The 26700-nt window shown below is 36.8% G+C and overlaps 1 protein-coding gene across 7 annotated transcripts in view; it reads left to right on the top strand.

The window, feature by feature from the left end:
* GRM1 (glutamate metabotropic receptor 1) overlaps positions 1 to 26700 on the top strand; it is a 296943-nt gene that overhangs the window by 180133 nt on the left and 90110 nt on the right. For all 7 annotated transcript variants that reach the window (XM_084889290.1, XM_084889285.1, XM_084889284.1 and 4 more), the window contains exon 4: positions 3824 to 4059. In XM_084889290.1, the coding sequence (XP_084745416.1) occupies positions 3824 to 4059 (236 nt within the window). The remainder of the gene's footprint in view (positions 1 to 3823; positions 4060 to 26700) is intronic.

Genomic DNA, 26700 nt, shown 5'->3' with positions numbered 1-26700 from the left:
AGTTCAGCACTGCCCACAGCTGGTCAGCACCCAGCACGGCAGGATTCACTCCACACGCAGGGCCAGCAGGTGCCTGCAGGTCATCTCTGGTCAAGCACAGTTTATTCCACTGTCACCATCACCGATAAAAGAAAAATCCTACACCAGGTATCAGGCGAGCTGCTGGCTCTCTCTTTACAAGTGTGCTTCACAGGGAGTTTACAAACCAATATCCTCATTAAAAAAATCCCAGTAAAACTAAATAGAGAGAATACTTAAAAAGTTTCTGTACATACATATGACAAACGGTAGGAAGACAAAAGAAGTTAAATTTATAAAACCCAGGAGTTGTTTTATGGACATTTGCCAGCATATTTTTTTATTTGTTAGCATTTCCTAACATCTTAATCGTGGTAGATTTAAGATCTCATAGAAAACTTGAGTAATTAACATTTCAAAATCTACTCACCATATAAGTATGTATGTTGACTATATATATATATATATATATATATATATATATATATAGCTCCTATATAATAAAGAGGCAATATGCAAATTGACTGTCACTCCAACACATAAGATGGCTGCCACCCTCATGTGGTCAAAGATGGCTGTCCCCATGTGGACACAAGATGGCCACCATAGGATGGCCAACAGGGGAGGGCAGTTGTGGGCAATCAGGCCTGCAGGGGAGGGCAGTTGGGGGCGACCAGGTTGGCAGGGGGGGAATTTAGGGGTGACCAGGCTTACGGGGAGGGCAGTTAGGGACAATCAGGCCTGTGGGGGAGCAGTTAGGCATTGATCAGGCTGGCAGGGGAGTGGTTAGGGTGTGATCAGGCTGGCAGGCAGAAGTGGTTAGGGTCAATCAGGCAGGCAGGCAGGCAGGCAAGCAAGTGGTTGGGAGCCAACAGTCCTGGATTGTAAGAGGAATGTCCCAGATTGGAGAGGGTGCAGGTTGTGCTGAGGGACACTTCCCCGCCCCCCCTGCTGTGCACAAATTTTCTGCACAGGGCCTCTAATTATATATATATAATTTATTTATTTTAAAAATATATTCACAACTAATCCTAGTTGAATATTTTCTCTGTTACATCTGGTTCTACTTGATTGTATGTCCTCTCAGATTTAACACCAACTCTAATTTTAAAAAGAGTCATCTACAGTGAGAAGGAAGGGTTTTGGCAAAGGGGACTTGGGGTCCCACTCCACTAAACCATATGACTTTTATTATAATTATCTATATTTGTAAATGAAGGTTTATGCCTGTAAAAAAACAGGAAGTCACACTTATCCTGCTTCTAGCACTCACATGTGATACATGCTTTTATAAAATGAGAATAAAATTTTTTTAAAGAAATGGATATAAATATTTTAAAAGTCTCATTTTATACCCTTTAAAAATTGTGTATTTATTGTTCAGACTATGAACATACACATCTCATATAATATTAAACCTTGGGGAAAAACACCTTTGAAGCCCAAACTTTTTTGTGTCAAAAAGTAATTCTTTCTTCAAGTTATGTCACCTTGGTTTTAAATATATACTCACAGGCAGAATTCTTGAAAGTATAACTGGTTTTATTTTTACCCTTCTTTTCAGCATGACATGAACTGTAGCTCAGGTCTTCAAATTGCCGTAGATGTAATTATGATATAAATGTGAATAAATCTGAATAATTAAACTATTTCAAAGTTTTCTATGCACACTGAGTATGTAAAAGGATAAATGAGTTCGTCTTTTTTTTTCCTTTGATTAATTTGAGGGGCCATGATATTCAGTGATGGTGAATAGAGAATAACTTGTCAGAAAAATACTCAAGTCATTTACCACAAGGGAACAGAGAGAGTGGCCTTGTTAAAATGGTTCACAACACCTAGAGGACCTCCTGTAGTCCCTAGGCTGACATCCCTAGGTTAGGATTTATGACTGCACCCGCATCTCTTGCACTGCGCTCTCTAGGTTCCAGCCTTATTGACTCTAGTAAAATCCTTGACTGAGCCATGCTCTTTCCTCTGTATTAGATAATCTACCAAGAACCTTCTATACTACCCCCTCCCCCCCTCACCTTCACTGGACTAATCCTTTGAATATCAGGTCAGACATCACTTTCTTAGGAAATCCATTTCTAATTACTCCACACCCACCCACACTCACATACACACATACATACATACACACACACACACACTCACACCAAACTAAGTTAAGTCCCCAAGCCCCTTCTCCTTATAGTACTGGTGACTTCTCCTTTCCCTACATTACAATTTTAATTCTTGTTTAGTGTGTGTTTTCCCCACAACTCTGTAACAGTAGGAGCAAAAGATAGCATGTCTATTCTCAAATGAATTCTGAGCCTAGCAGAGCACCTGGCACATAGTGGGTGTTATATGTATTCTGAAGAAAGAAAAGACAGGAAGGAAGGAAGGAAGGAAGGAAGGAAGGAAGGAAGGAAGGAAGGAAGGAAGGGAGGGAGGGTGGGAGGGAGGGAGGGAGGGAGGGAGGGAGGGAGGAAGGAAGGAGGGAGGAAGGAAGGAGGGAGGAAGGGAGAAAGGAATAAGGGATACATTTCTGCTTTCTTAGAGCATTTACTTTCAAAAACATGTCATTTAAATTCTTTCTCTGTCCCTTTGAGATAACAAAATTTCTCTCAGCTTTTTTGCAAGTTTTATAACAGGGAAATTTCCTTTTCAGTGACCTGGGAGTCATCCCCATAAAATGTAATCATCAAAAATGATAGCCAACATCTATTCCCCAGTTTCTGTGGGAAGGTGGTGACCTAACTTAGATAAGTGGCAATTACCAAATACAGATGGCTAAGCACATTGACCAAGCTCCCCTCATAATGCCCCAGCACATTCTCACTAGCTCATCCCAGCACTTGACAACCCTCACACATTCTGTTCCAGCAGATTGAGTTCAGAGTTTTGGCCTATTGGAATAGTCTTGAATAAAGTTTTCCTTGCCTATTTCACCCTGTTCAGTGCAATTTTTCTTTGATACCCTCTTGGAAAGGGATCATGACCACTCACATGAGGGTTGGCCTGGCTTCTATATACACTTAAATTAAATTGGAGTTACATTATTCATGGCAGATGTGACCATTCTAGAAGGTGAACAAATAAATATTCAAACCCACTAAATAAAATATCAATGACTTCCCATTTAATGAACAGGACAGAAGGAATAATTTATTTTGAGGAGATTGCTTTTTTTTTTTTTTTTAAATTGCTATTACTTTGAAATAGCACAGGGAGGAGAAAAGCATCTGATCATTTCTAAGCAATGCAAATTTAAACAATGTCTAGGAGCAAAATCTGTGGTTGTCATGTTTCTGAGCTAAACCGATATTCTGCCTCATGTAATGCAGCTAATATAATGGTGTTGATGGCAACCTTGAAACCTTGCTGAGTCTTATTTCCTGGTGGTCTGGCTAGGAACTGGTGGGCTTCGTGATCTAGTGGCAAAGAGCACTGGGCTTAGAGGCAGACTGCCTGGATAGCAGCCCGGTTTCACCTCAATCCCAGAACATCTCCTGACTCAGTAAAAGTGAGTAGCATAGCATCTGTTGACTAGCATATGCTCGATAAATATTGGTTCTTATACTAATTGTTACTATCAGCACCTTCATCATCATTTTCACTATTTTGAAAATTAAACAAGATTATTATGATTTCACAAGTTTGTGCTCTCTGCCAAATAAATGTCATTGATGGGTAGCGATGCTGACTTAAACTAGACTCTAGCCTTGCTGAATTGTTTCATTCATGCACAACTCTGAGCTCTATTTGTGAGATGTTTATCTTTGTCTTTTCCCCACCCCAACCTCTGATTTTTTTTTAGTGATGGATGGGCAGATAGAGATGAAGTCATTGAAGGTTATGAGGTGGAAGCCAACGGAGGAATCACGATAAAGCTGCAGTCTCCAGAGGTCAGGTCGTTTGATGATTATTTCCTGAAACTAAGGCTGGACACTAATACAAGGAATCCTTGGTTCCCTGAGTTCTGGCAACACCGGTTTCAGTGCCGCCTACCAGGACACCTTCTGGAAAATCCCAACTTTAAGAAAATCTGCACAGGTAACTCACGTTCACAAAATCACAACTTAGAGGTGTGGTCGTCTCTTATGACCCCATTATAGCTTGTTGAATGAGAATTAGAATGTGCTAAAGCTGGAGATGCAAAGACTAAATTACCATATTAATTTATAAAATAGCTGGAGTGAGGAGAGGGTGTGTGTGTGTGTTTGTGTGTGTGTTTGTGTGTGTGTGTGTGTGAGTGTTGCCCCAGAGATTCATGTTTCTATATTCTGGAAAGTAACTGCTTTGGTCTCTGGTGGAACAAGTGGTAAGAAGAATTAACATCAGTAAAGGAAAAGCAAACTGAGAATTTAGGTATTCCAGGGGGAAGAAATTTTATAGCAGGCATGCTTAGGAGGTGCTAGCCACAGATATATATAAGCAGCATTGGTTTGATCCTTTTTTTCTTCTTTATGACTTGATTCAATATACAAGTCAGGAGAAGATGAAGTAGTGTCGCCCAGGACCACACCACCAGCATGGGTGTATATGTGCATAGGTGGCAAGAAACTCTGCACCCTCATTTGTAAACTGGTGACAATACCAATGGAGCTTCTTGTGCCTTTTTGGCACATTGTTCCAGGTCTTTCAGGGGCCAGTTGCATTCTACATGATGTCCTCTTCATCCCTGACCTCCCCCACAAAATACTGTAATATATATGTCTTCACATGGTAACTTTTATGAATATTATCATTACTGCATAGGGTCATTTTTGTCCCCTGCCCATGCTGTGAAGATAGATTATCCTTAGATAATCTATCTTCTTTGGGGCCATTCAAAGCCAGTTGTCTATGCTAGGTTGATAACATACCATGATGTACAGCCATTGCCAAATTTATATTGTTACATAGTTGATTAACATGTATTTCCTTTCACTAGGCTGAGGAGATATTATTCAGGGAAGTCTAAAACCCATCTATACATACAACACTCATGCATAACAGTGGATACAGGGGGGAGAGAGAGAGAGAGAGAGAGAGAGAGAGACTTGCTTTCTGGGCAAGTCAAAACACATTATACACATGATATAGAGATAAATCACAACCAAAGACAGTGATATTTTATAAGATGGCTAATTACATGAAATATTTCTAGTTTTAATAATATTCACACTTTGACATTAGAAATTATTTAAAATACCAGTCTATTTAACGTCAGTGATATATGTCTGATTTGCTGAGGTTCAGCAGAGTTCACTGAGAAATTGCCTGCTGTTCATGTATTTTCTGTCAATCATGTTTATTAGAACTTCCTCAGTGTGGCATCTTGGGAGGCTCAGAGCCAGGAGTGGGGAAGAGAGATGCGGAACAGATAACCCACTTTCACATATGAATCTCAACTGGCTTCTCCTTTCTCTCAACTAATAGGCCAACAGAAATAAAAACTCTAATGAACCAATAAACTACCTAGTGCCTTCACCTTATTTGCAAAATAAAGACATTGAGGACAAATTTGGCAACAATTTCCTTACGTTCATGTAGCTATTGATAATTGCAGTGATGGACTACAAATGCATATCTCCTAAATACCACAATGCTTGTCTTAATATTTAGTAATATATAATTTTTATTGTTCTTTAATTTTTCCCTAATGAATTTTGTTTTCAGTCTTAAACTGTGAGATCTTTAAAGATTGATAGCACTTGCAAACCTCATAGAATTCTGTATAACATTGATTGGAATCTCAGTCATTTCTTATTAGCCAACTAATGAGTTGATTTATATTCTCTCAGTGTAGGAAGGCAATGAGTTACTTAAAAAAATAAAAGTTAAGGACTCTTGTTTTTAAAATAAATTATTTTTTACTAATTCACCATAATTCATTGAGTACCTAATATGTATAAGGCTTTATTCTAGGAAACAGCAGAAAACAAAGCAAAAAAAGTGAAATCAATAATCTTACATTTAAGACTGGGAAATAATAGTAAACAAAAATAAATTTATAGATATACATTCTCAATTGATCCAAAGAGAGAAGTAAAGAATGAGGATTGGAAGTCTGGATAGGAAGATTGCAGTAGAGAATGACCATAAAATGTCTCCCTGAGAAGGTGACATTTGATTGCAGATGTGGAGATTGTGAGGTAGTGAGCCATGTGAACACTGGAAAAGCGAATCCCAAGCAAAGGGAATAGAGAATAAAAAGAAGCACCAGCATGGCTGGCTCAGCAGAAGAACAGTAAGGATCCCATGCAGGCTGGAGCCAGTGAGTTGACAGAGTAGGAGGTAAATCAAAGAGGCACATGCGGGTATAGATCCTGTAGGACTTAATTTTATTTTGGGAGGATTTTGGCTTTGTTCTGAGTGAGGTGGAAATCATTGGAAGTTTAAGCACAGCAGAGACACGGTTGCCTGCTTTTTCCGAAGGAAAAAAAAATCACTCTTTCTGCGGTTTTTAAACTTTAACAGAAGGGGAAAAGCAGAAGGAAGCAGCATATTGAAAAACCCACTATAATAAGGCAGGTAAGAGTGGGGCCATCAAGTGTGATGGAGAGAGGAGGTTGAATTCTGAGCACATTTTGAACAAAAGCTGAGGGGATTTGCTGACAGAATTATCAAGAATGAGTCTGATCTACCTGGCCAGTGTGGCTTAGTGGTTGAGCATTGGCCCAGGAATCAGGAGGTCATGGTCCAATTCTGGTCAGGGCAGGTGGGGGAAGAATCAGGAGCTAGATTTTGGACAAGTCTAAAATGCCTATGAGTGATGCCACTTTGCCATTGTGGTTCATTAGAAAAATTCAGAATAGTACTTATTAAACATGCTTGTATGTCTTTATGTGAGGATTTCCAATAAAAATATTCTGTGACCTGAGGTCTCAAAGAAAAGTGAGAACTCTGACCATGTACAATACTACTGCATGTCATTGCACATGCAAATGTCAAGGTTAAAATCTAATGTTATGCAAATTCTTGGTTAATGTTCACAGCAGCAATTAACAATTTGAAAATTTATTAATTGCTCTTGTATATTATGCTTGACTTTCAAAGCTATTTTTAAAATCTTCTTATGTGATTACAACCCTTAATAAGCATGTTTATGCTTGCATTTCATCCTAGAGTCAAGTTTAACAATTATTTCTCTTTATTTTTAATTCTAAGGAAGGCAGAAGTTTTATTTAACTTTTTCTATTTGGAACTAATTCATCAAACTTATTGATATATTCTGCTGCAGAAATTCTATTTTTAAAAAAATATATTTTATTGATTTTTCACAGAAAGGAAGAGAGAGGGATAGAAAGTTAGAAACATCTATGAGAGAGAGTCATCGATCAGCTGCCTCTTGCACACCCCCTGATGGAGATGTGTCCACAACCAAGGTACATGCACTTGACCGGAATCGAACCCAGGACCTTTCAGTCTGCAGGCCAACACTCTATCCACTGAGCCAAACCGATTCCGGCCAGAAATTCTAGAATTTTATCTTTAGCAGTGTTTGTCTATTCTATATTTATGTGTATACTTTTATGTTCTTCTCTGTTAATCTCAGTAGTTCTATAAAATTAGCTTCCGTGTTATTGAAGAACAGTATAAACTTTCACTATATGTATCATTTTTACATAGTTGAGATCCTTGAGTATCATATGTATTTCATAGTATTCAAATTAATATTGCAGACATATTTATGAAAATTAGTGTGAGGAAGCAGAAATAGCCTCTCCATACTATTATTGATAGTTACTGTTTCTCACTCATGTGTCTCTCTTCTAATTGGGTCATTTTGGGTGTTTTAGAAAGTTTTGACATTGCAGTATCATAGAAACCTTTATTGAGCATAATCTCAGATTTCACTATTTAAATAAAGAGTTCATGTATGCTAGGTTTGTCAGTTTGAATATTAAGGGTCCTGAACCCAGGCTGAATAATTTGGGAATCACTGTGGTTAATTAAATAGTACTTCATACAAATACTATATATTACTGCTTAATTAGTTGAGAATATCAAGGGATTGGAGATGTGTTAGAACAGCACTAATTGAAACACCAAAGACTAACTTCTAAAACATGAATCACTATGAATACAGTAGAAAGAGCAGTTGTAAAGCAAATCAAAGTCATTCTCTTTCAGTAAACATCTAAGATGCTTACAGCATTTGGGTCATGTTTGCAATGACATAGTGCTTTATCATGCCTGATGAGAATTGCTAGAAGGACTCCATGGGAGCTCAGAGAGCATTGCATTGGAAACACAACCACTGGGTGCCACACTGGTTCAGTTAGGTATCTGCTGCATTGCTTAGTGGACCTCTGAGTCTCAATTTCTACAAATGTAACATGATCATTTCTACTTCACACAGGTGTTGTGAGAATTAGATAAAATAATACAAGCAAAATATAAAGTGTTATAATTAGTTTCATATCTCACCAGAAAGCAAATAAGATATAACAGGGATTATATAACTAAACTTTATAGTTTTTAAAATTATAAATTTAAAACAACTACAGTCCAAGATGTGAAAATTAGAAAAAAACAAGCACATGACACTTAACCAGTTACTCTTACAAAATGCCAATTAGATATTTTCCTATGTAGCTTTTATAATTCTTTCCTGATTATCAAAGCAATGCATATGCTTTTCCGTATGCAAATTGGAAATATAGAAAAGCATAATAAAGAGAAAGAGCATTTAGAAATTGCCCTTATGCAACCACTGATAATCACTGTTAATTTAAAAATGTATTTCTATTAAATACATGATTAAATTTTGGTATACTTTTATCTTTAATTAATTTTAAATGGTGTAGCAATATTACTTTATATATTACTTTTTAAAAATGAATACTGCCTTTTCTTTTAAATCTATCAATTTATCTTTGTCATTACATTTTTTTAGAATTCTTAATGGCTGCATAACATTCTGCAAACAGATAAGCTACAATTTATTTAACCACTGCATTCCTCCTACACATTATGGTGTTTAGAATTCTTCACAAATTAAAGAAAGAAAAGGCTGCTGTGATATAATAACAGTTCTTCTTCCTAAACCTTTTTCTTGCATTTCAGATCATTTTCTTGAGATTTATTTTCAGAAGCTGAATTACTCAATGAAAAGATAAAAACCATATTTCTAAGGCTTTCAAAAATAAGGAGTTCTAAAAGGCAACTCATACTAGCACTGCATGAAATTCTATGAACTTTTATCATTTTGTTTTGTATAGTTATAATCATAGTGTTCATATAATTCTGTGTTTTATTTGTACTTAGAATTATACTTTACTTTTTGTAATGATGCATAGTTTTCATAAAAACCATTTTGATAGTTCTGCAATATTCTATTCAATGAAAACACTATAATTACTTAGCCATTCTTATGTTTCTGGACATTTAATTTGCTTCCAAGCTTCTTCTTATAAAAAAAAAAACAGTGAATATGGTACAGAAAGTTTTCATGGTTGTTTTTATTATTTTTGAATGGCTCCCTCATGTCATCCAAAAACTTGACAGTTCTGGGATCTCTTAAAAACATGTATTACCATTATCTTGCAATATGGTGATATTAAGATTTGCTATGGCAAGCAGTATGTCACCTGTATGAGTTTACCAGGTTCACGATGTCCTCATCAACCTTTTATACAACCTAGTGAATTTATAGCCAAAATTTTACTCCCTCCCCTTATTTTTTGTACCAATTGGGAACAGATGGGCAGCAATGTTTTTTAAAGCTAATATACCTTTGTATTTCATTATTGTCCAAGACATAATGAAAGATTTTGGATGGCATCTGTTATGCTGACCAACAGCTCAGAACTTGTAAAATAATGATAGATGGTCTGATGTGACAAAATTTCAATACTTCCAAGCATGAGTACTCTTTTTTATTGCTTAAAGTATTACATATAGTATTACATATGTCTCCCTTTCCCCCTATTGACCTCCCCTCATCAATCCACACCCCCCAGCAATTGCCCTTACCACTCTAGTCTCTGTGTCTATTGGTTATACTTATATGCATGCATACAAGTCCTTTTCCCACTGAAGTTTGACAGTCTGTTTGATGCTTCTCTGTCTCTGGATCTGTTTTTGTTCATTATGTTCCAAAGTGAGTGAGATCATATGATATTTATCTTTCTCTGATTGACTATTTTGCTTAGCACAATACTCTCCAGGTCCATCTATGCTGTTATGAATGGTAAGAGTTCTTTGCTTTTTATAGCAGCTTAGTATTCCATTGTGTAGATGTACCACAGTTTTTTAATCCACTTATCTGCTGATGGGCATTTAGGCTGTTTCCAAATCTTAGGTATTGTAAATTGTGCTGCTATGAACACAGGGGTGCATATGTCCTTTCTGATTGGCATTTCTGGTTTCTTGAGATATATTCTTAGGAGTGGGATTCCTTGGTCAAATGGAAATACCATTTTTAATTTTTTGAAGAAACTCCATACTGTCCTCCACAGTGGCTATACCAGCCTGCATTCCCACCAGCAGTGCACAAAGGTTCCTTTTTCTACACATACTTGCCAGCACTTGTCATTTGTTGATTTGTTGATGATAACCATTCTGACAGGTGTGAGATGGTATCGCATTGTCATTTTGATTTGCATCTTCAAGCATGAGTTCTCTTGCTCCAGTAGCTTGGTAGCTACCATTTACAAATTTTAGATTGGTACTAGTTTTTATAATATATTTGCTTCATTATTAGATCTCAAACTTCATGGACTTTCCATTTTGAATTACCTTACTATGTAAGGTTGGATAAGATTGTTCTATTATCATTTGATCCAGATTAAGATACTCTATAAACTGAGATGGATTTATATTTATTTCTGCCTATTAGGTCCTAGGGTAATAACTTCTCTTTTCCTTGGAAGTTTGGCCCAAATGCCAATATGCATTCCTAGAGAATATTATTTGCCTACAACATGGAAATTAGTACTATTAATTAGAGATTATGGGAGACTTCACAATTCTCCACCCCTCCCTAAGTCTATGCTCTTTGAAATATGACTTTACAGATCCTCACATTAAGAGGTAGAGTTTTATTCCCTGTCTTGAATCTGGATTGACTTTAAAATTTACTAGTTCCAAGTCTAGCCCTCAAGATGTTTGACTTATTTCCATTCATTTTCTTGGAATTCTTTCCCAACTATATGTACAAACTCGAGTTAGCCTTCTAATATGAATGATAACTTGGAGCAAAAATAGGATGACCTCTCAGTTGAGGTCATTCTGGGTAAGTCAGTCCCCAGTCAATCCACTAGCTGAAGGTTGACACATGAACAAGCCTAGTTAAGATGAGTCATATCCAATCCAGAATAGCAGAACATCTCAGTTGACCTCCTGATTTATAAACTAAATAAAGAGTTGTTATTTTAAGCCACTAAGCTTCGGGATGGTTTCTTATGCAGCATTATGTAGCAATAGATAATTGATAAAGGGTCTTCATAAATGTATAATCTATGACTGTCATGAGGATCAATATAGCTGGTTTAAGTAAATATTTTAATTAATTTAATTTAATTAGATTTTTCAACTCAATGCTAGAGTATTTCTCCATAGAATAAGAATGGGCATGGCTGGAGTGGCTCAGTGGTTGAGCATTGACCCATGAACCAGGAGGTCATGGTTCAATTCCTGGTCAAGGCACGTGCCCAGGGTTGTAGACTTAATCTCCAGTGGAGGGCATGCAAGAGGTAGCCGATATATGATTCTTTCTCATCATTGATGTTTCTATCTCTTTCCCTTCCCTTCTTCTCTGAAATCAATAAAAAAACACTTTTAAAGAAGAATGGTACAACAATACACCTTTTATCTCATGGAACAAAGCCAATGATTTTTATAGATCCTTCAATGCACAGGATGTAAAACTCCCTGTTCCAAGGCAGTAAAACTACTATTCTTGGGAATTCTGGTGTGCATACAGGAAGTGTTAACAAATGTGGTTTGCTTGTGCTGAGTCAAACAAACACCCTCAAAACAATGTAATCATAGGTTCTCATACAATGCTGGTAGAGTAACTTTATGGGGAAATGTTTCAGAAGCTTTGAATGTCATTTTAGTTTGGGCTGCTATAACAAATCACTATAGACTGGTGGCTTAAAACACATTTAGTTGTCACACTGCTGGATGGAGGTTGGGAGGTCTGAGACTGGAGTGCCAACATGGTTAGATGTTGGTGAGGGTCATCCTTCTGTTTCCTCACGTGATGGAGAAAGAGAGAAAGGAAGCAAGCTCTCTTATAATGGCATGGTTCCCATCATGAGGACTTTTCTCAAGATCTAATTACCTCCAAAAAGTCTATATCCAATTATTAATACATTAGGGATTAGGGTTTAACACGAATTCTGAGAATATACAAACAATCAGTCAATAGCAAATGTGTCTATATCTTTTGGTGGAAAGAATAAAAGTAAACTAACCCTGTGCCTCATCTGGAAATTATAATGCTCAGACAAATCACATTAATTATCACACATAGATGAAGCTCTGAAAATAATATCACACTACAAGCAAAATCTTGGTCTGCCTATCTCTTATTAGTATTTTTGACTTGTGAAGTCAAATATGATAGCAAATATGGCTAGTGGCTACAGTGTGGACAGGACAGAGCAAAATTTTCCAGAATTATAGAAAGTTCTATTGACCAAGGCATTCTACATTTTTAACCCCATAAATTTGATTGCTTCTGTGGTAACTTGGATTTAATTCACAAGTTAATGTTTTGAGCATGATTGCTTGTTAAATATCCTGACACTCTACCAGCAGAAAAAAACTGTTAGGAGACAAGGCTTCCACTTTACTTGGTGATTCCCATAGAGCAGCCATCAAATAAGGTGGACTGATTCTCACAAAGACCACGTATATCTTCACTCAACTGTTTAAATCCAGGATTGTTCCTTATTCCAGTGTTTTTCAACCTTTTTTGGGCAAAGGCACACTTGTTTCATGAAAAAAATCACGAGGCACACCACCATTAGAAAATGTTAAAAAATTTAACTCTGTGCCTATATTGACTATATATAAAGTAATTCTCTTGAATAGGAATCAAATAAACACAAAGAAAGTATTTTATAATTACTTTATTATGAAATATTAAGTAAACAAAATAGTGAAAAATTATAAAATTCTTGTCTTGTCTGCACCTACGGCACACCAGGCAACATCTCGCGGCACACTAGTGTGCCGCGGAACAGTGGTTGAAAAACGCTGCCTTATTCCATGCCACTTTTTAAAACCCTCACCCCAGGATATGTTTTTATTGATTTTAGAGGGAGAGGAAAGGAGATGGAGAGAGAGATGGGAGAGACACATCGATCTGTTGTGTCCATCACATGCCCTGATCAGGTATAGAACCCAAAACCTGGGTATGTGCTCTAACCAGGAAGTGAGCATGTGACCCTTCAGTGAATGGGACGATACTCCAACCACGGAGCAATACTGGCCAGCGTGATTCCATACCATTTTTAATGATTTGATGGATTTATAGAAACATGTACATGTTCTATCATTTAAAACTAATAAAAGTTGATGCAAGGATATAGGTTTCCCATCCTTTTACTGTATATGCATCTTGATTCTGTTCTGAAAGGCCTTGAATGATGTTTTATCTTTTAATAGAAACATTTAACTTACACTTGCATAATATTGGATATGCTAGTGAGCTTTGTTATGATGTCTGCAAACTACTTACTTGGAGATGGCTTAAAGTTCTTATACCATGATTACTTGATTTTGGTTCAATCCATTAAAATAATTATTTGATAGATCAGTTTTCTCTATAATAATCAATTTATATATTTTCAAAGTTTTATAGTCCAGCCTACTTCCTAAACAAATGTGAGAGTGAATGCTTTTAATGATTAAAACCTATAGCTGTTCTTCATAAAGAGTTTACCCTGGCACGAGAGGCAAGTATGTATTTAGGTTGTCCCAAATAGGGTTATTCCACATCTTATATGTTGTGGTACTTCTGTGACCTTAAATTAGGAGATAGCCAGATATTTCTCTAGCCAAATGTGTTTATTCGGGAACAACAAAGAATTGCATTTCAGGACATGTGCTCTAATGGCAAACCATACTCAAGTCCAGAAAAACAAAGGAGGGGACCCTTTTCATGAACTTGGGAAGGGCTTTTAAAACAAAGAGTTCATTGGGGGAAACTGAATTTTCAAAATAGAGTAACTTTTTATTGGCTGAGTTATAGAAGTCTCCCAGTGGCCAAGCTGTTACTGGCAAGAAGGAGTCCCGTCTTCCTCCTGCACAGGTAGTGTGGCAGTATGCATTGCTGCACATCTCTTCTTGTTGGTGTCAGTAGTGTGCCTTGAGTGACATGTGGGTGAAAGTTTTTTTCTTTAAGCCTCCCAACTCCATTTCAAATGTGATTTTTTTGTTTATTAATTTTGTTTATTAACTTCTCACCAGGATTATAGTTTTTCATTTCATGTCTTGTACACATTTGCTACTGGGGAATTTCACAGGAAGTAAAAATTAGAATTTAAGCCACCATAAAACATTATAGTCCTTCTTATGATGGATCTCACCAAATATACTTGGAGTTTGGCTCATTTACACTATTTTACCTTTTTTTTATATAGTTTTATTGAGGACAATTGCCATATGGTAAAATTCACATATTTAAAATGCACACTTTGATAAATTTTGGCATAGATAAATGCCCAAAAAGCAATCATGACTCTCAAAATGATGAAAATCTCACTCACCAGATTCCTTTGTGTCACGATAAAAATTCCTCCTTCCAAACACTCCCTACCCTTCCTCACCCCTATCCACAAGCAATCGCTTATTGGTTTTCTGTCACTAGTTAATTTGCAATTGCTGAACTTTAATATGAATGAAATTGTACATTCATATTAAACTCTTTTCTGTCTGCCTTCTTCTCAGCATAATTATTGTGATGAGATTCAACATTGTATTGCATATATCGACAGTTCATTCCTTTTAATTGTCGAGTAGTGTTCTATTATATAGATATATCACAATTCATTTATTCATTCAACTTGTGATAGGCATTTAAGTTGTTTCCAAATTTTGGTTATTACAATCAAAGCTGCTTTGAAAGTCCATGTACAAGTATTTGTATAGAAATATGCTTTTATTTCTTTTGGCTCAAATTCTAGGAGTAGAATGACTGGATCCTGCAGTAGCTATATGTTTACAAAGATGACTTTGAGCTGGTGGTACGTGTCAGTAAAATATATAGTCTGGATAACAATTGCCCTTCAAGGATGGCCTTAATGTCAGCTGGTTGGTTGAAAAATGGCCTTACAGTGTATGCGATAGCCTGGAAGTCAGAAAAAATCATAGGACTAGAATGGACAGCATGCTGTCTATTTGTCATTTCATGGACATGAATATTTATTTCTTAAATATTCAGAGGGAAGCAGTCTTAGATGAATGCAATATTTATTGTGAAGGTCAGTTTCATGCAATAAGAAAGCTAGTTGATTTCTCCATGGGGGTCTCTTATTTTCTGCTTTCTGCGGTTGGCTGGAGGCTAATAACAGCCAATGAGAGGTGTATGTTTTCTACTGCTGCCTTAACAAAGAATCCAAAGTTAGCAGCTTAAAATAACACCCATTTAGTATTTCACAAACCTGTAAAGTCAGAAGTCACAGTATGACATGGCTCAATTTAGTCTTGTGTAGTGTCTCAAAAGGCTCTGTGGATGAATGCTTCCTAAACTCATTTAGGTTGTTGACTGAATTTTGTTCTTTGCAGTTGTAGTACAGAAGTCCTTGTTTCTTTGCTGCGTGTCAGCCAGCAGCTGTTTCTATAAGTTTCCCACATGTTTTTTCATGCTTTCCATATGTCTGCTCCAGCAAGGGTAGGCCAAGTTCCTCTCACGCTTTAGATCTCTTCAATATGTGCTCTGTTACATTTCTCTATCTCCAGCCAGAAAAAGCTTTCTGCCTGGGAGGCTCCTGTGGTTTACATGGGTCCACCTGGATAATACAGAGAAATCATATTTCTAAGGGCTTCAATCTTAGTTATACATGAAAATACCTTTGCTATGTAACATAGCATTCACAGATTCCAGATTTGGGCATCTGTAGGTGGCCATTCTGCCTACCACAAAATATTCTGGGTGCTTAGAATATTTGCTAAGAAGTTAAAAACTATTACTGACGAGATCAAAAAGTTAAAAACTATTACTCCTTATCTATTTCCTAAAAGATGCTTTATTGTTTTAAATGATCATTGCAACCCCCTCCATCTAATAGTCCTGGAATATCATTTCTCATAGGAGTTTTGCATGCATTTAATAGACACTGGTTTACCTCACATATATGATTGCTTGTGGGTTTGATTGTTTTTTCTCATAACATGAGTAATAAGTATTTTTCCCCTATCTCTGTTACAGTTCTCAATTTTGGGATCTGTTTTCTAGATTACCAAATTGACAAAATGTGTTTTTCATTGATAACTGTGCTTCATTAAACCTAAATACTTATCTGTACATATTATTTGGGGTAATGGTCAGGAAAGGAATTAGAAGTAGATTTACTCCATTTCCTGGAAGTATTGTGGTGAATCATCTGTCATCATTAGGTAGGATTCAGCTGGTAGGAGACACTTGGGTTCCCTGGTAATAGATCTTTGCTGTCATTGAGGAAGGAGTTAAGCTACTCATCATATGGCTGTGAACAATGGCAATAATGGCTTAAAAATCTCAAAACCAAATCCCAAATCCTGAGATACTGATTCTGGTTCTCTCTCTCTCTCTCTCTCTCTCTCTCTCTCTCTCTCTCTCTCTCTCTCTCTCTCTCTCTCTCTCTCTCTCTCTCTCTCTCTCCCTCTCTCTCTCTCTCTCTCTCTCTCTCTCTCTCTCTCTCTCTCTCTCTCTCTCATTTGTATTTCTTATAAGTCTAGAAAAATACAATGGGGAAAAGTTAAACCACACATTATTATTATAAAATCCTTGATATTTAGGCTAATTTTTTATTCTTCCTCCCTTTGCCTTTCTCACCCTTCAGCCATTTCACTACTAATTAGGATTCTAACAGGACTGAACAGTGGTTGAGAAATGAAATATGGGTACATCAAGCTTAATTACTAGCCCCAGTGTGAGGTTTGGGGAATGAGGAGCTAAAATCAGTGACCAGAAATTGTGGCTCTTTAGTCATCCTTATTAGTCCCTAGAATGCCTCTGACAGTCATGGGTAACTGAGTGGCTTTGTTCTCAGCCTATGGATGACCTTTAATATAAAGATCTGGGCATAATTAGAATCCAAGTTATTTCACAAATGAAAAAGCTGAGCCCAGAAGATTTATTGTCTTGTGTACACAACACAAATGTCATGTAAACTGTCTGATGTAATAGCCTATTACCTTCCTGGATTCATATGGGGAAGCTGAGGCCAGATTTGTTATTATTGACTTACTAGTACAGTCACCATGACTAGCTTACATTGGTCACTATGAAGAAGCTAAGACCAGCATGTAAGTCTGTGTTCTTTCTTCATACATGCTTTCCACAAGTTTATGTCAGGCAGGTGGGACCAGTCGTAGGGAAAGCAGATATGCTGTGCTAGAGTGGCCTATGGTGTGGAAGTCCCTGACATGTTATTATCTGCATCTTTACACTCCACTAGAGTGCCACGATGCCTTATTTCCCACTAATAAATCACTATAAGCTTGAGGTCTTTGCCTTGACAACCTTATTTTCTCTCAGCCCCAAAGTATTCCATTGATATATGACCAGACCTCATTCTTGAACAAATTCCTCTGTAAAGAATTTATTTTCATTTAGAAGTCTTTTTTTCCTTTGTAGCTCAGCCAAAATTTAATGAGGAAAAAATATCTGTTATGCAGTGTCACTCTTAAAGCTAATAAGAGTCTTCAGATGCAGAAGTTTTATAGGTTCTATCTTGCCCTCAGTTAGAAATAATTTTAGAAATGAATAATAAATGTTTTCATTGATTGATTTTTACAGATAAAATCTGAAACCTCTTGAACTTTGTTATTGCTTCATGCAGATTGTAAGGCTTCAGAACTTGGCTGTGGTTTTGAAACTCCTCCAGGGAGGTATTAATAGTGTCATAACTTGTATTTATGTAATGTCCTTTTTTCAACAGGTTTAAATCACTTGTACATTGTTTAAGCCTGTCTCTATTACATGAATATAAAGTTAAGTGGAAGTCTTACCTTCCGCATTTTATAAGTAGGAGCCCTAAGGGCCAATGAAGTGGCACAAGCTAATGAAGGACACATAATTCTCCTGTAGGTAGTTCCTAGCTCTGAATCCCTCTCTGGGGAAGTTGCTGTCGTTACTGAGATGCCTATTTGCATTCAATTGCATTAGCTATTCATTCTGTTTCAACTTCTTCATCCCGATTCCCAGTTCCTGTGTCCCTTTTTTCTTTATTTGCCCACACACTAATTTCCATCAATACCCTCCTTCTACTCCAAGTTCTGGAACCACATTCTTAATTTTTAAGTGTGTGGGTCTCCCCAGGTAGCCTGGGCCTTAATAACATGATTTTTTTTTTAGTGGATCTATAATGGAGTGCAGGAATCTTCATTGGAGCAGATACCTTCAAAGGGTCCATTTCTGATATTAGTTGAGAAAAGTGCCTCACAATCAATCCAGGGGAAAGGGCTTTAGAATTTTGAGCCTATGACCTATGCCTATATATAACAGGCCTTTTGTCTTAGCTTAGGTTGAGTTCCCGAGAGGTAGAGCCAGAGGCAGAGATTCTTTTGCTAATGATTTATTGAGATGTGTTCTTAAGAGGAGAGGGAGGGAAGCCAGCTTCCTAGACCTTGAAATTGCTGCCTGCACACAACTTGGCCTTTTCATGGACTTTAGGGTCTGTGTTTGCTACGGCAGAGATTTAAAAAGCACTGCCTCCAACCACTTCCCTGCCAGGAACTCCTCCTGTAAAGATATAGCACAATAATATTATTGGTAAATTATGAGTTGCCATTTTCAATGATGTTATAATCTATGCTCAAAGTTTTGAGGTTTGGAGAGCAGGAGAGTTTGGGGTTGGGTGGGTAGGGAAAAGATGGATCAGGGCTGAAATTACTTGGGTCTAACAAGCTCAGGTCTAAGAAGGCTTCTATGTGGCCTATCCTTGTTGGTTTTTATTCTGTATTTGGTTTGGGATCCAAGCTCCAACAAATGGGAAAATGTTGACTTTGCTTTCTTTGCTTCGTTCACCCATCTTCCTCAGGATATCATGTGTGTCTATGGCTGAAAAGAAGACTCATGAGTTTATGAATGCTTAGAATATTTTCTGTAGACAGCCTAAAAGCATAGGGACATCCTTTGATTTATTGCTTTAAATCTAAAACCCTCTGACTGGCTATTTAAAATTTAATAAATAATATCTATTATTATTGTTATCTTTATTAACTAAATTAATAGAGGATCCATCTGTCAGACATCCTTAGCACTACTGCGGAGGTGGGAGAGCTTCTGGCTGAGTAACGGTCCCCCCTGTGGGAGCACACTGATCACCAGGGGGTAGCTCCTGTGTTGAGCGTCTGCCCCATGGTGGTCAATGCGCATCATAGCGACCAGTTGTTTAGCCATTCAGTTGGTTTGCATATTAGCCTTTTATTATATAGGATTGTTGTCTAAGAATTCTATTTAGTTTCATGAAAACAAGCAAGGTATGCTTCCATGCAGGTGGGTCTTTTCTGACAATATGATAGTCATTTTGCAATTAGGCATAGGGGATGTGTTGTGGTGGATTTCTGGAAGCAAAATGACCCTCAGTTATCCTTGTTCTTTACACCCAAGGCTACTCTGGACATCAAAAAATGTGTCTCTATATCACATTCAAAAAAGCCAAGAATAATAGAAACTTAACAATAATCCATGATATTCCTTGGTGCACAAAAGAATCTTTTCTCTCCTTTTTAATATCATGAAAAAAAAAATCCACCAAGGCAATTTATGCTGTTCAGTCTACATGAGTAGTTGTAGAAATACCTGGTGATTATGATTCAGCAGTTGTTGAGGGGAAGGAAAATCATCATTGCCTTCACTTTATAGTTCTTGAGCTATCAATGCCCAGTGTTTTTAGAGGATATGCTTTTAATGGTTTCCTGTTGACCTCATTCTAGATTAACATGGCTGTGTCATGCTGGTCAATGTATTTCACGGTTTTTCCTTCTCAAATATTTCTGAGTACATACAGGGTGAATATACATACCTTGGTTCCAATGCTCATTTCTCAGCAAACTAATCTTTACATTGGCTTTTTAGTTAATGGTGGAATTTATCTCTGCTGCCATCTTTTTGTTCCTCGCTGTGTAAGACATCAGTGCTGGGGGACAAATGGCACATTTCTAACCTCATCAGAGTGCTATGACAGCTCAGCATGCCCTGTGTTAATTAGAAGGAAGCTTCTTCTTCTATGTAAAGCTCATTTGAAGAATTTTTCAAAATATCAGGACTCAAAATAGTACAGTTCTTTGAATACACACACACATAGCAGCATTTAATGTAAAACATGTGCAAGTGAACACAAGCACAATCATGCACACACACACACACACACAGTATTAAAAAGTTCTACTATCACTGAATTTTACAGCTGCAACTAGGATGAACCTCAAACAACACAGGTTTTGGTCTAAATCTAGCACAACAGCCTAGACTTTTACCTTTATGATGAGCTACAGGCATCCATTGCTTTTCCCCCTCTTTAATGTAGCCTTGGTTATGATTAACTCTGTCCATCATTTCGGCTATCACACTTTTGAACCTTAGTGGGTAGTGTGTGTTAAGGTCTCTGTGCTCCTCCTTCTCTCTGGAGTTGGATATTTGTTTATGTGTTTTTGAGAATAAAATAAATGCATAGAGGGGTGGAGGGCACACTCAATTCATCCAAATTCCAATGTGTAATGGCATATAATTGTCTTTGTTATACTTTGGGTACCAAAATGAACAAGGAGTAAGTGTAAGCAAAGAATCATCTTGACTACATTTGTGCTTGTCTCATATATCTTCATCTAAGAATAACTAGAAACCAAGGGGGGAGGGGAATCTTGATATGTTGCCCAGTTATTTCCGTTGAACTGAATCCCAATATTAAAGCATCATCCAAAAAAGGTATAACACCTGGCATCCTAGAAAGCGAACTTCCCATAAGGCACTAAAAAGTCTCACAGTCAACAGAAATATTGGTGCAGAGATGCTAAATTCCATATGTTCCTTAAGAGTATTTTTGATGAGTGTGTTTTGATAATTTCGAGCAAGGTAAGTTTGCAAAGTCCTGACCCCAACAGTGAGGTTAGCAGTCTATGTCAGCTACACGCATAGAGCATGAATGTCACTTGAGAGAGTCCCTTGTGGTACTTTTGAGCCTCCTCATAGTTTGTTCTTATCACATGGCTTCCAAACTGATATTGTCAACAAAATCTGTATGCCTGCCTCCAGGGTCACTTGTTTAATTGGATTCTTATGTTAACCTTCAGTGGGTATTTCCACTTAGAAAAGAAGAAGCACTTCCAGCTTTTTAACTGCATGGACAACAATTGTGTCTAAAAAATCATCGATCCTGGAGCATTCTGGGAACTCATATAACCTTGGGAAATCAGTTAATACTTTCCTGTGGCAAGGTAAATCTGAGGGTCATAGAATATAGAATATTTATTTTTAGAGTGTGCTTCTTTCCAAATGAATTTTGCCTGTTGGTTTTAATCTTTTCCATGTAGTAATAAATGGAGCATTAAGATGAAAGAACCATGCAAAAAATCTTGCCTCTGTATCATCATCATCCACTGTAATAAATCATAGTGACCTCATCACATTAGGAAATGTGTATGAGTTCTCTCTATAGATAATACACAATCTACATTCAGGCAGATTTCATATTGTACACACAAATATTTATGAATGTAGTTTCAAATACCACATCTTTCCATGAGCCTGCTGAATGTAATACCACTCTAGGGCTGTGACTAAGTAAGAGACAGAGCTCTGGAATCAGCCTGCTGGGCGTTGGGATAGTCACCACCACTCTCCAGCTGTGTGATCTTGAACAGCTCATTTGACACACTAAACCTTGGGTTTCCCACCAGTAATATCACCTATTTCATAAGTGATTGTGAAATGAACAATACATGTAAAACATCTAATTAAGTTCCTCTCACATAGCAAGCATGTGATCATGTTATCTCTTCTTATCTAATTCTTGTATATTTAAAAAAATAAAGTTTTATTTTAAAATAGTTTTAAAGAAAAGTTGCAAATCTATATCAGAGAGTTCTCATATACTCTGCACCCAGTTTCCCCAGTTATTAAGATCACATGTTACTATGTAATGTTTACCACAATTAATGAGCCAACATTGGTACATTATTATTAAGTAAATTTCACATTTTTTCATATTTCATCAGGTTTTTTTTTTGTTGTTGTTCTGTCTTAGGATACCACCTAGAATACTGAAAATTATATTTATTTTTTCATGTCTCCTTAGGCTCCTCAGCTGTGAAAATTATCACACTTCCCTTGTTTTTGATGACCTTGATAGTTTTTTGGTCAGGTATTTTGTAGTTGTCCCTAAATTTGAATTTGGCTGATGTATTTCTCACAGTCGGACTGGGTGGGATTATAAGGATTTGGGAGAGGAAAACTACAGAAGTGAAGTGTCTTTCTCAACAGCATATCAAGAGTATACCCTATCAATTTAACTATGATGATGGTGGCTAGCATTGATAACCTGGCTAAGGGAGTGTTTCCCAGGTCTTTCTATACCTCCCCCCCCCCCCCTTTTATGATATACCCTTTGAAAGTGGGACACTAAGTATATTTCATACTTAAGTGGTGGAGAATTATGCTTCACTCTCTTAAGGGAAGAGTATCTACATAAATTGTAATTTTTCTGTACAGATTTCTCTCCTCTCAACATTTTTAATCTTTTTATTTAACTATTTTTTTTTATCAGAGTGGACTCATGAGTATTTATATAATCTAATTCTGTATTATTTATTTTGTTGCTCAAATTATTATAGCTTTGCCCTTTGGGAGCTCTTTCAGTTGCCTCTATTGTTTTGTTTTTAAAGTACTTTCTGTTACTATAAGATGCTCCAGGCTTGCCTTATCTATTTTTTACCCCAGCATATGTAGTTGGTTATTTCTCCAAAAGAGTCCTAATCCTCTTTTTTATAAGATAATGGCATTAGAAACCTAGATCTGGCACTGGGTGTGCTTATTGCTACAATAGATGGAGCTGGGAAATATAAGCATACCAATCCACATCTAAACATGCATATATAATTATTTCTATATAAATTATTTATATGTTTTACCTAATAAAAGAGAAACATGCAAATTAACCATCACTTTGCTATGCTCACAGCCAATCAGAGTGAGTATGCAAATTAACCCAACAAAGATGGATGTTAATATGCATAAGTAGGCATGGAGCCCAGTGAAGCCTGCTATGAGGAGAAAGGGGTGCAGCAGAGGGAGCTACTGGAGTGGTGCTCCAGACAGGAGCAAGGACTTGCCGGCTCCGGGCAGCCCGGGAGTGGGGAGGCAGCCTAGGAGCAGGGACTTGCTGGCTCCTGGGTGGTTGGAAGGCAGGGGAAGGAAGGTCTATTCTTGCATGAATATTATGCAATGGGCCTCTAGTATATATAGATAACTTAAATTCATACTGATGCCTTCACCTTGACACCAGCACCACATGATTTATTCTAGATTTCCCACTCCAACTTTGATACAGGGCTTCTGCTGGCTGCCTTCCATTCACTTATTTATTCAACCTTAATATATATATTTCAGAATTGTTAACTCATAGACCATGAGGAACAATTAATCAACTAGGGTATAATGTTTATATTTTATTCCTAAATATAACTTTAATAGATTTGGATTAGTCTTCTGAGTTCTTAAGGTGATCCTTCATATAGAACCAATATCTGGCATTCTTGACTCTATAAATATGCCCTTCACAACACGAGAAGAGTGGTTGACATATCATGCAGATTCGAATAAAGTCTGGACCCTGTATTTGTTTTATCAGCGGATCCAGCTAAGAACTCTTGGCCTCTATGCTCTTGACAACATTAATCTTATGAGCTACTCTTTTAATTTCTGTGACAGATATTGACTAAAGTCTCACTAGCAATGAGTTACTAGGCCCTTAGGAATTCCAAAGTTTATTCTCTCAAGAGATGCTACTGGGAAACACCATATAAAAGGCAATATGCCATTCAAGAAATTCCCACAATTGCAATACTAGGCAGATAATGTTGTGGTCTACAGGGCCTAAGTCCACATAAAATATCAATGTAAAATATCAACTGAGGATGCCCTGGAGAAACCAACTCTAAATGAAAATTCACAGTATGTCCCTTTCTTATGTGATGCAGGTGTGGCTATCTACCTTATGGCCTGTATTTAAACCTTAGAGTTATCTAGGCTTCTATTCCAGACTCCCATCTATCTGGCATATGAATTTCAGGAAAAAGGATGAAGGATATGAAATTCTTTAATATGTCCCAAAGTAGACTCTTTATGTATAGCATTTTGTCAAATTATACATAGTGTATGGTATTAACCAGAAGTCAATTATAAAAGTAGATTTACAATGTTATACTTTTATGGCTTTGTTTTTGTAAAAAACAAGACTCTATATTGGTTACCAGAAGATGCTATATTAGATGCTAATTAAATATGTAAGAGATAAGTAGCAGTGATTTGTAACCTGTGTGGCACAAGAATTTTTACAACATGCAATATGTGACTATTTAATCAGGGACACTGACCTCTTTTCTCTTAGATTGTCAAATAAAAATGACAACAGCCAACACAACAATAACCATCTGGTGTGAATGAATCAAAATTACCCACATTTTGTGATAGATCAGCAAAAAATGTATTTTTTATGTGCTTCAGAATTTTAGTAATTAGCTTACATGTGCCTTGAGATGAAAAAGGTTGAGCACTGTTGATAGAGTTTTCACAAATAGTCCCTATATTTCTGCAAAACCCACTTTAATCTATTCTTTAAATCTAAACACAGTAGCATGAAACAAGAGATAATAAAAAGAAACACACAACTGACAAGAACTCAAAATAAACCATAATTACACTAAATCATGAAAATCCCTTACATATGTAAAAGAAATCATGTTTCCTATTACCCATAAATAAGCACAAGTGATGCTATTAGCATAGACACACCTCCTTAGAGATTGGAAGAGGTTAAGAGGAAGAGGCTTGGCAAGGCTTCTGACCCAGTAGGCTGCTGAGAAGGGAGTTGGTTCCTGATGAATTTTAACAACACTCTAACTTCCCACACTGACTAAAGCAGCCAGCTCTCTGTAACATACATCTCTACGATTACCTGCCAAATGCTTACTGCAGACCTGCAAAGATTAGTTACTCCAGGGGGAGTGGTTTATAACTCCATTCCACTGTTTTTATGCCCGATCAATAACAAAGGCAAAGGCACATGCCAAGCTGCCCTTGTTTTCTCTCTGTAGACAAAAAGCCTCACAGTTCAATGGCATGCTCTGAACTGATCCTCAGCATCACTTCAACATACTAGCAATTGTCCCCATTTGTTTTTCACATACACCATATTTTTTGAAATACACATTAGCTAAAATGCAATTGTATTTTCAGGGAATTGAAAGCTTACCATAATTATCATCAATTTGCAGGGAGCATGTTGTTCATGTGTTACATAACTGGAGGATTTCTTTCTTAACAATAGATTGTGATAATGTGTTTAGAAAAAAATGTCTATATTGTTCATATATGCAGGTGGGTTCAGGCAATAAAAATTCCACTAATAACAGTGATAATAACGTGCTCGATTAAATGATATTTTTTTCTTCTCTTCCATCCTACATAGGGGCTTATTTACATTTTAATAAATGAAAAAAGAACAAATAGTGAAAGGATCATATTTTTCTGTGGTGTGAGCAGAGGACATTTTATAGGGGAAAAAGAAAATACAGAGTCAGAGGGAACAAAAAATTCAGAGGTCCTAGACTTGAGCATGGATGAGGATAGACTATTGAGAACACAAATTCTCTCTGGAAAAGTATTAAAAAGATATAGCAGCCTAAGTCTGCAAGAAAAATTGAACGCATTTTAGTTCTTTGAGGTATTTATTTAAAAATTACCTGATTCAATTTCCTTCAATTAATTTAATATTTGGGTCCTTTAAAGGAGAATGACTTATTTTCTTTGCTTGACATTTTAACAATATAAAATAATTACAACTGTCTTTATATTTTGATATGAATTGAGATTATAAAAAATTATTTATTGAGTGTATAATGCTGTCAGATAAAATGAGGAGTGGAGAGCTACAAATGCCAAGAACTCAGAAAAATATTTTCTCCAGGGACAGTTATGTTTGCCAATATTTCCCGTAATACTTCTCTGTTTTAAGGAATGTCTTGTCTGCTATGGGCCTGCTCTGGTGCTTGGATAAGGATGCTACTTGCATGCACAATGATGTTTGGTGGGGCACAGGTCCAGCTCAGGATGCCACTGCCTCTGTCCTTGCTAGCTGTGTGAACTTGAATTCATGCCTCATGAGATTTCAGTGTGACAGCCAGTGTAATTCCTTTCCAAATTTGGATTTGATTAAGTAGACCCAGGAGTCAAATGATGATAAAATATGTCTTATTAGTCATGAGATTGTATACATAGAAAACAAAAGAATTTGCCAGAGAACCAACCAGAATCTTTGAGTGTTGTCA

Source organism: Pipistrellus hanaki (assembly GCF_964339955.1).
Source record: "Pipistrellus hanaki genome assembly, chromosome: 7".
NCBI lineage: Eukaryota > Metazoa > Chordata > Mammalia > Chiroptera > Vespertilionidae > Pipistrellus > Pipistrellus hanaki.
This window is presented reverse-complemented; position numbering and strand designations above follow the sequence as displayed.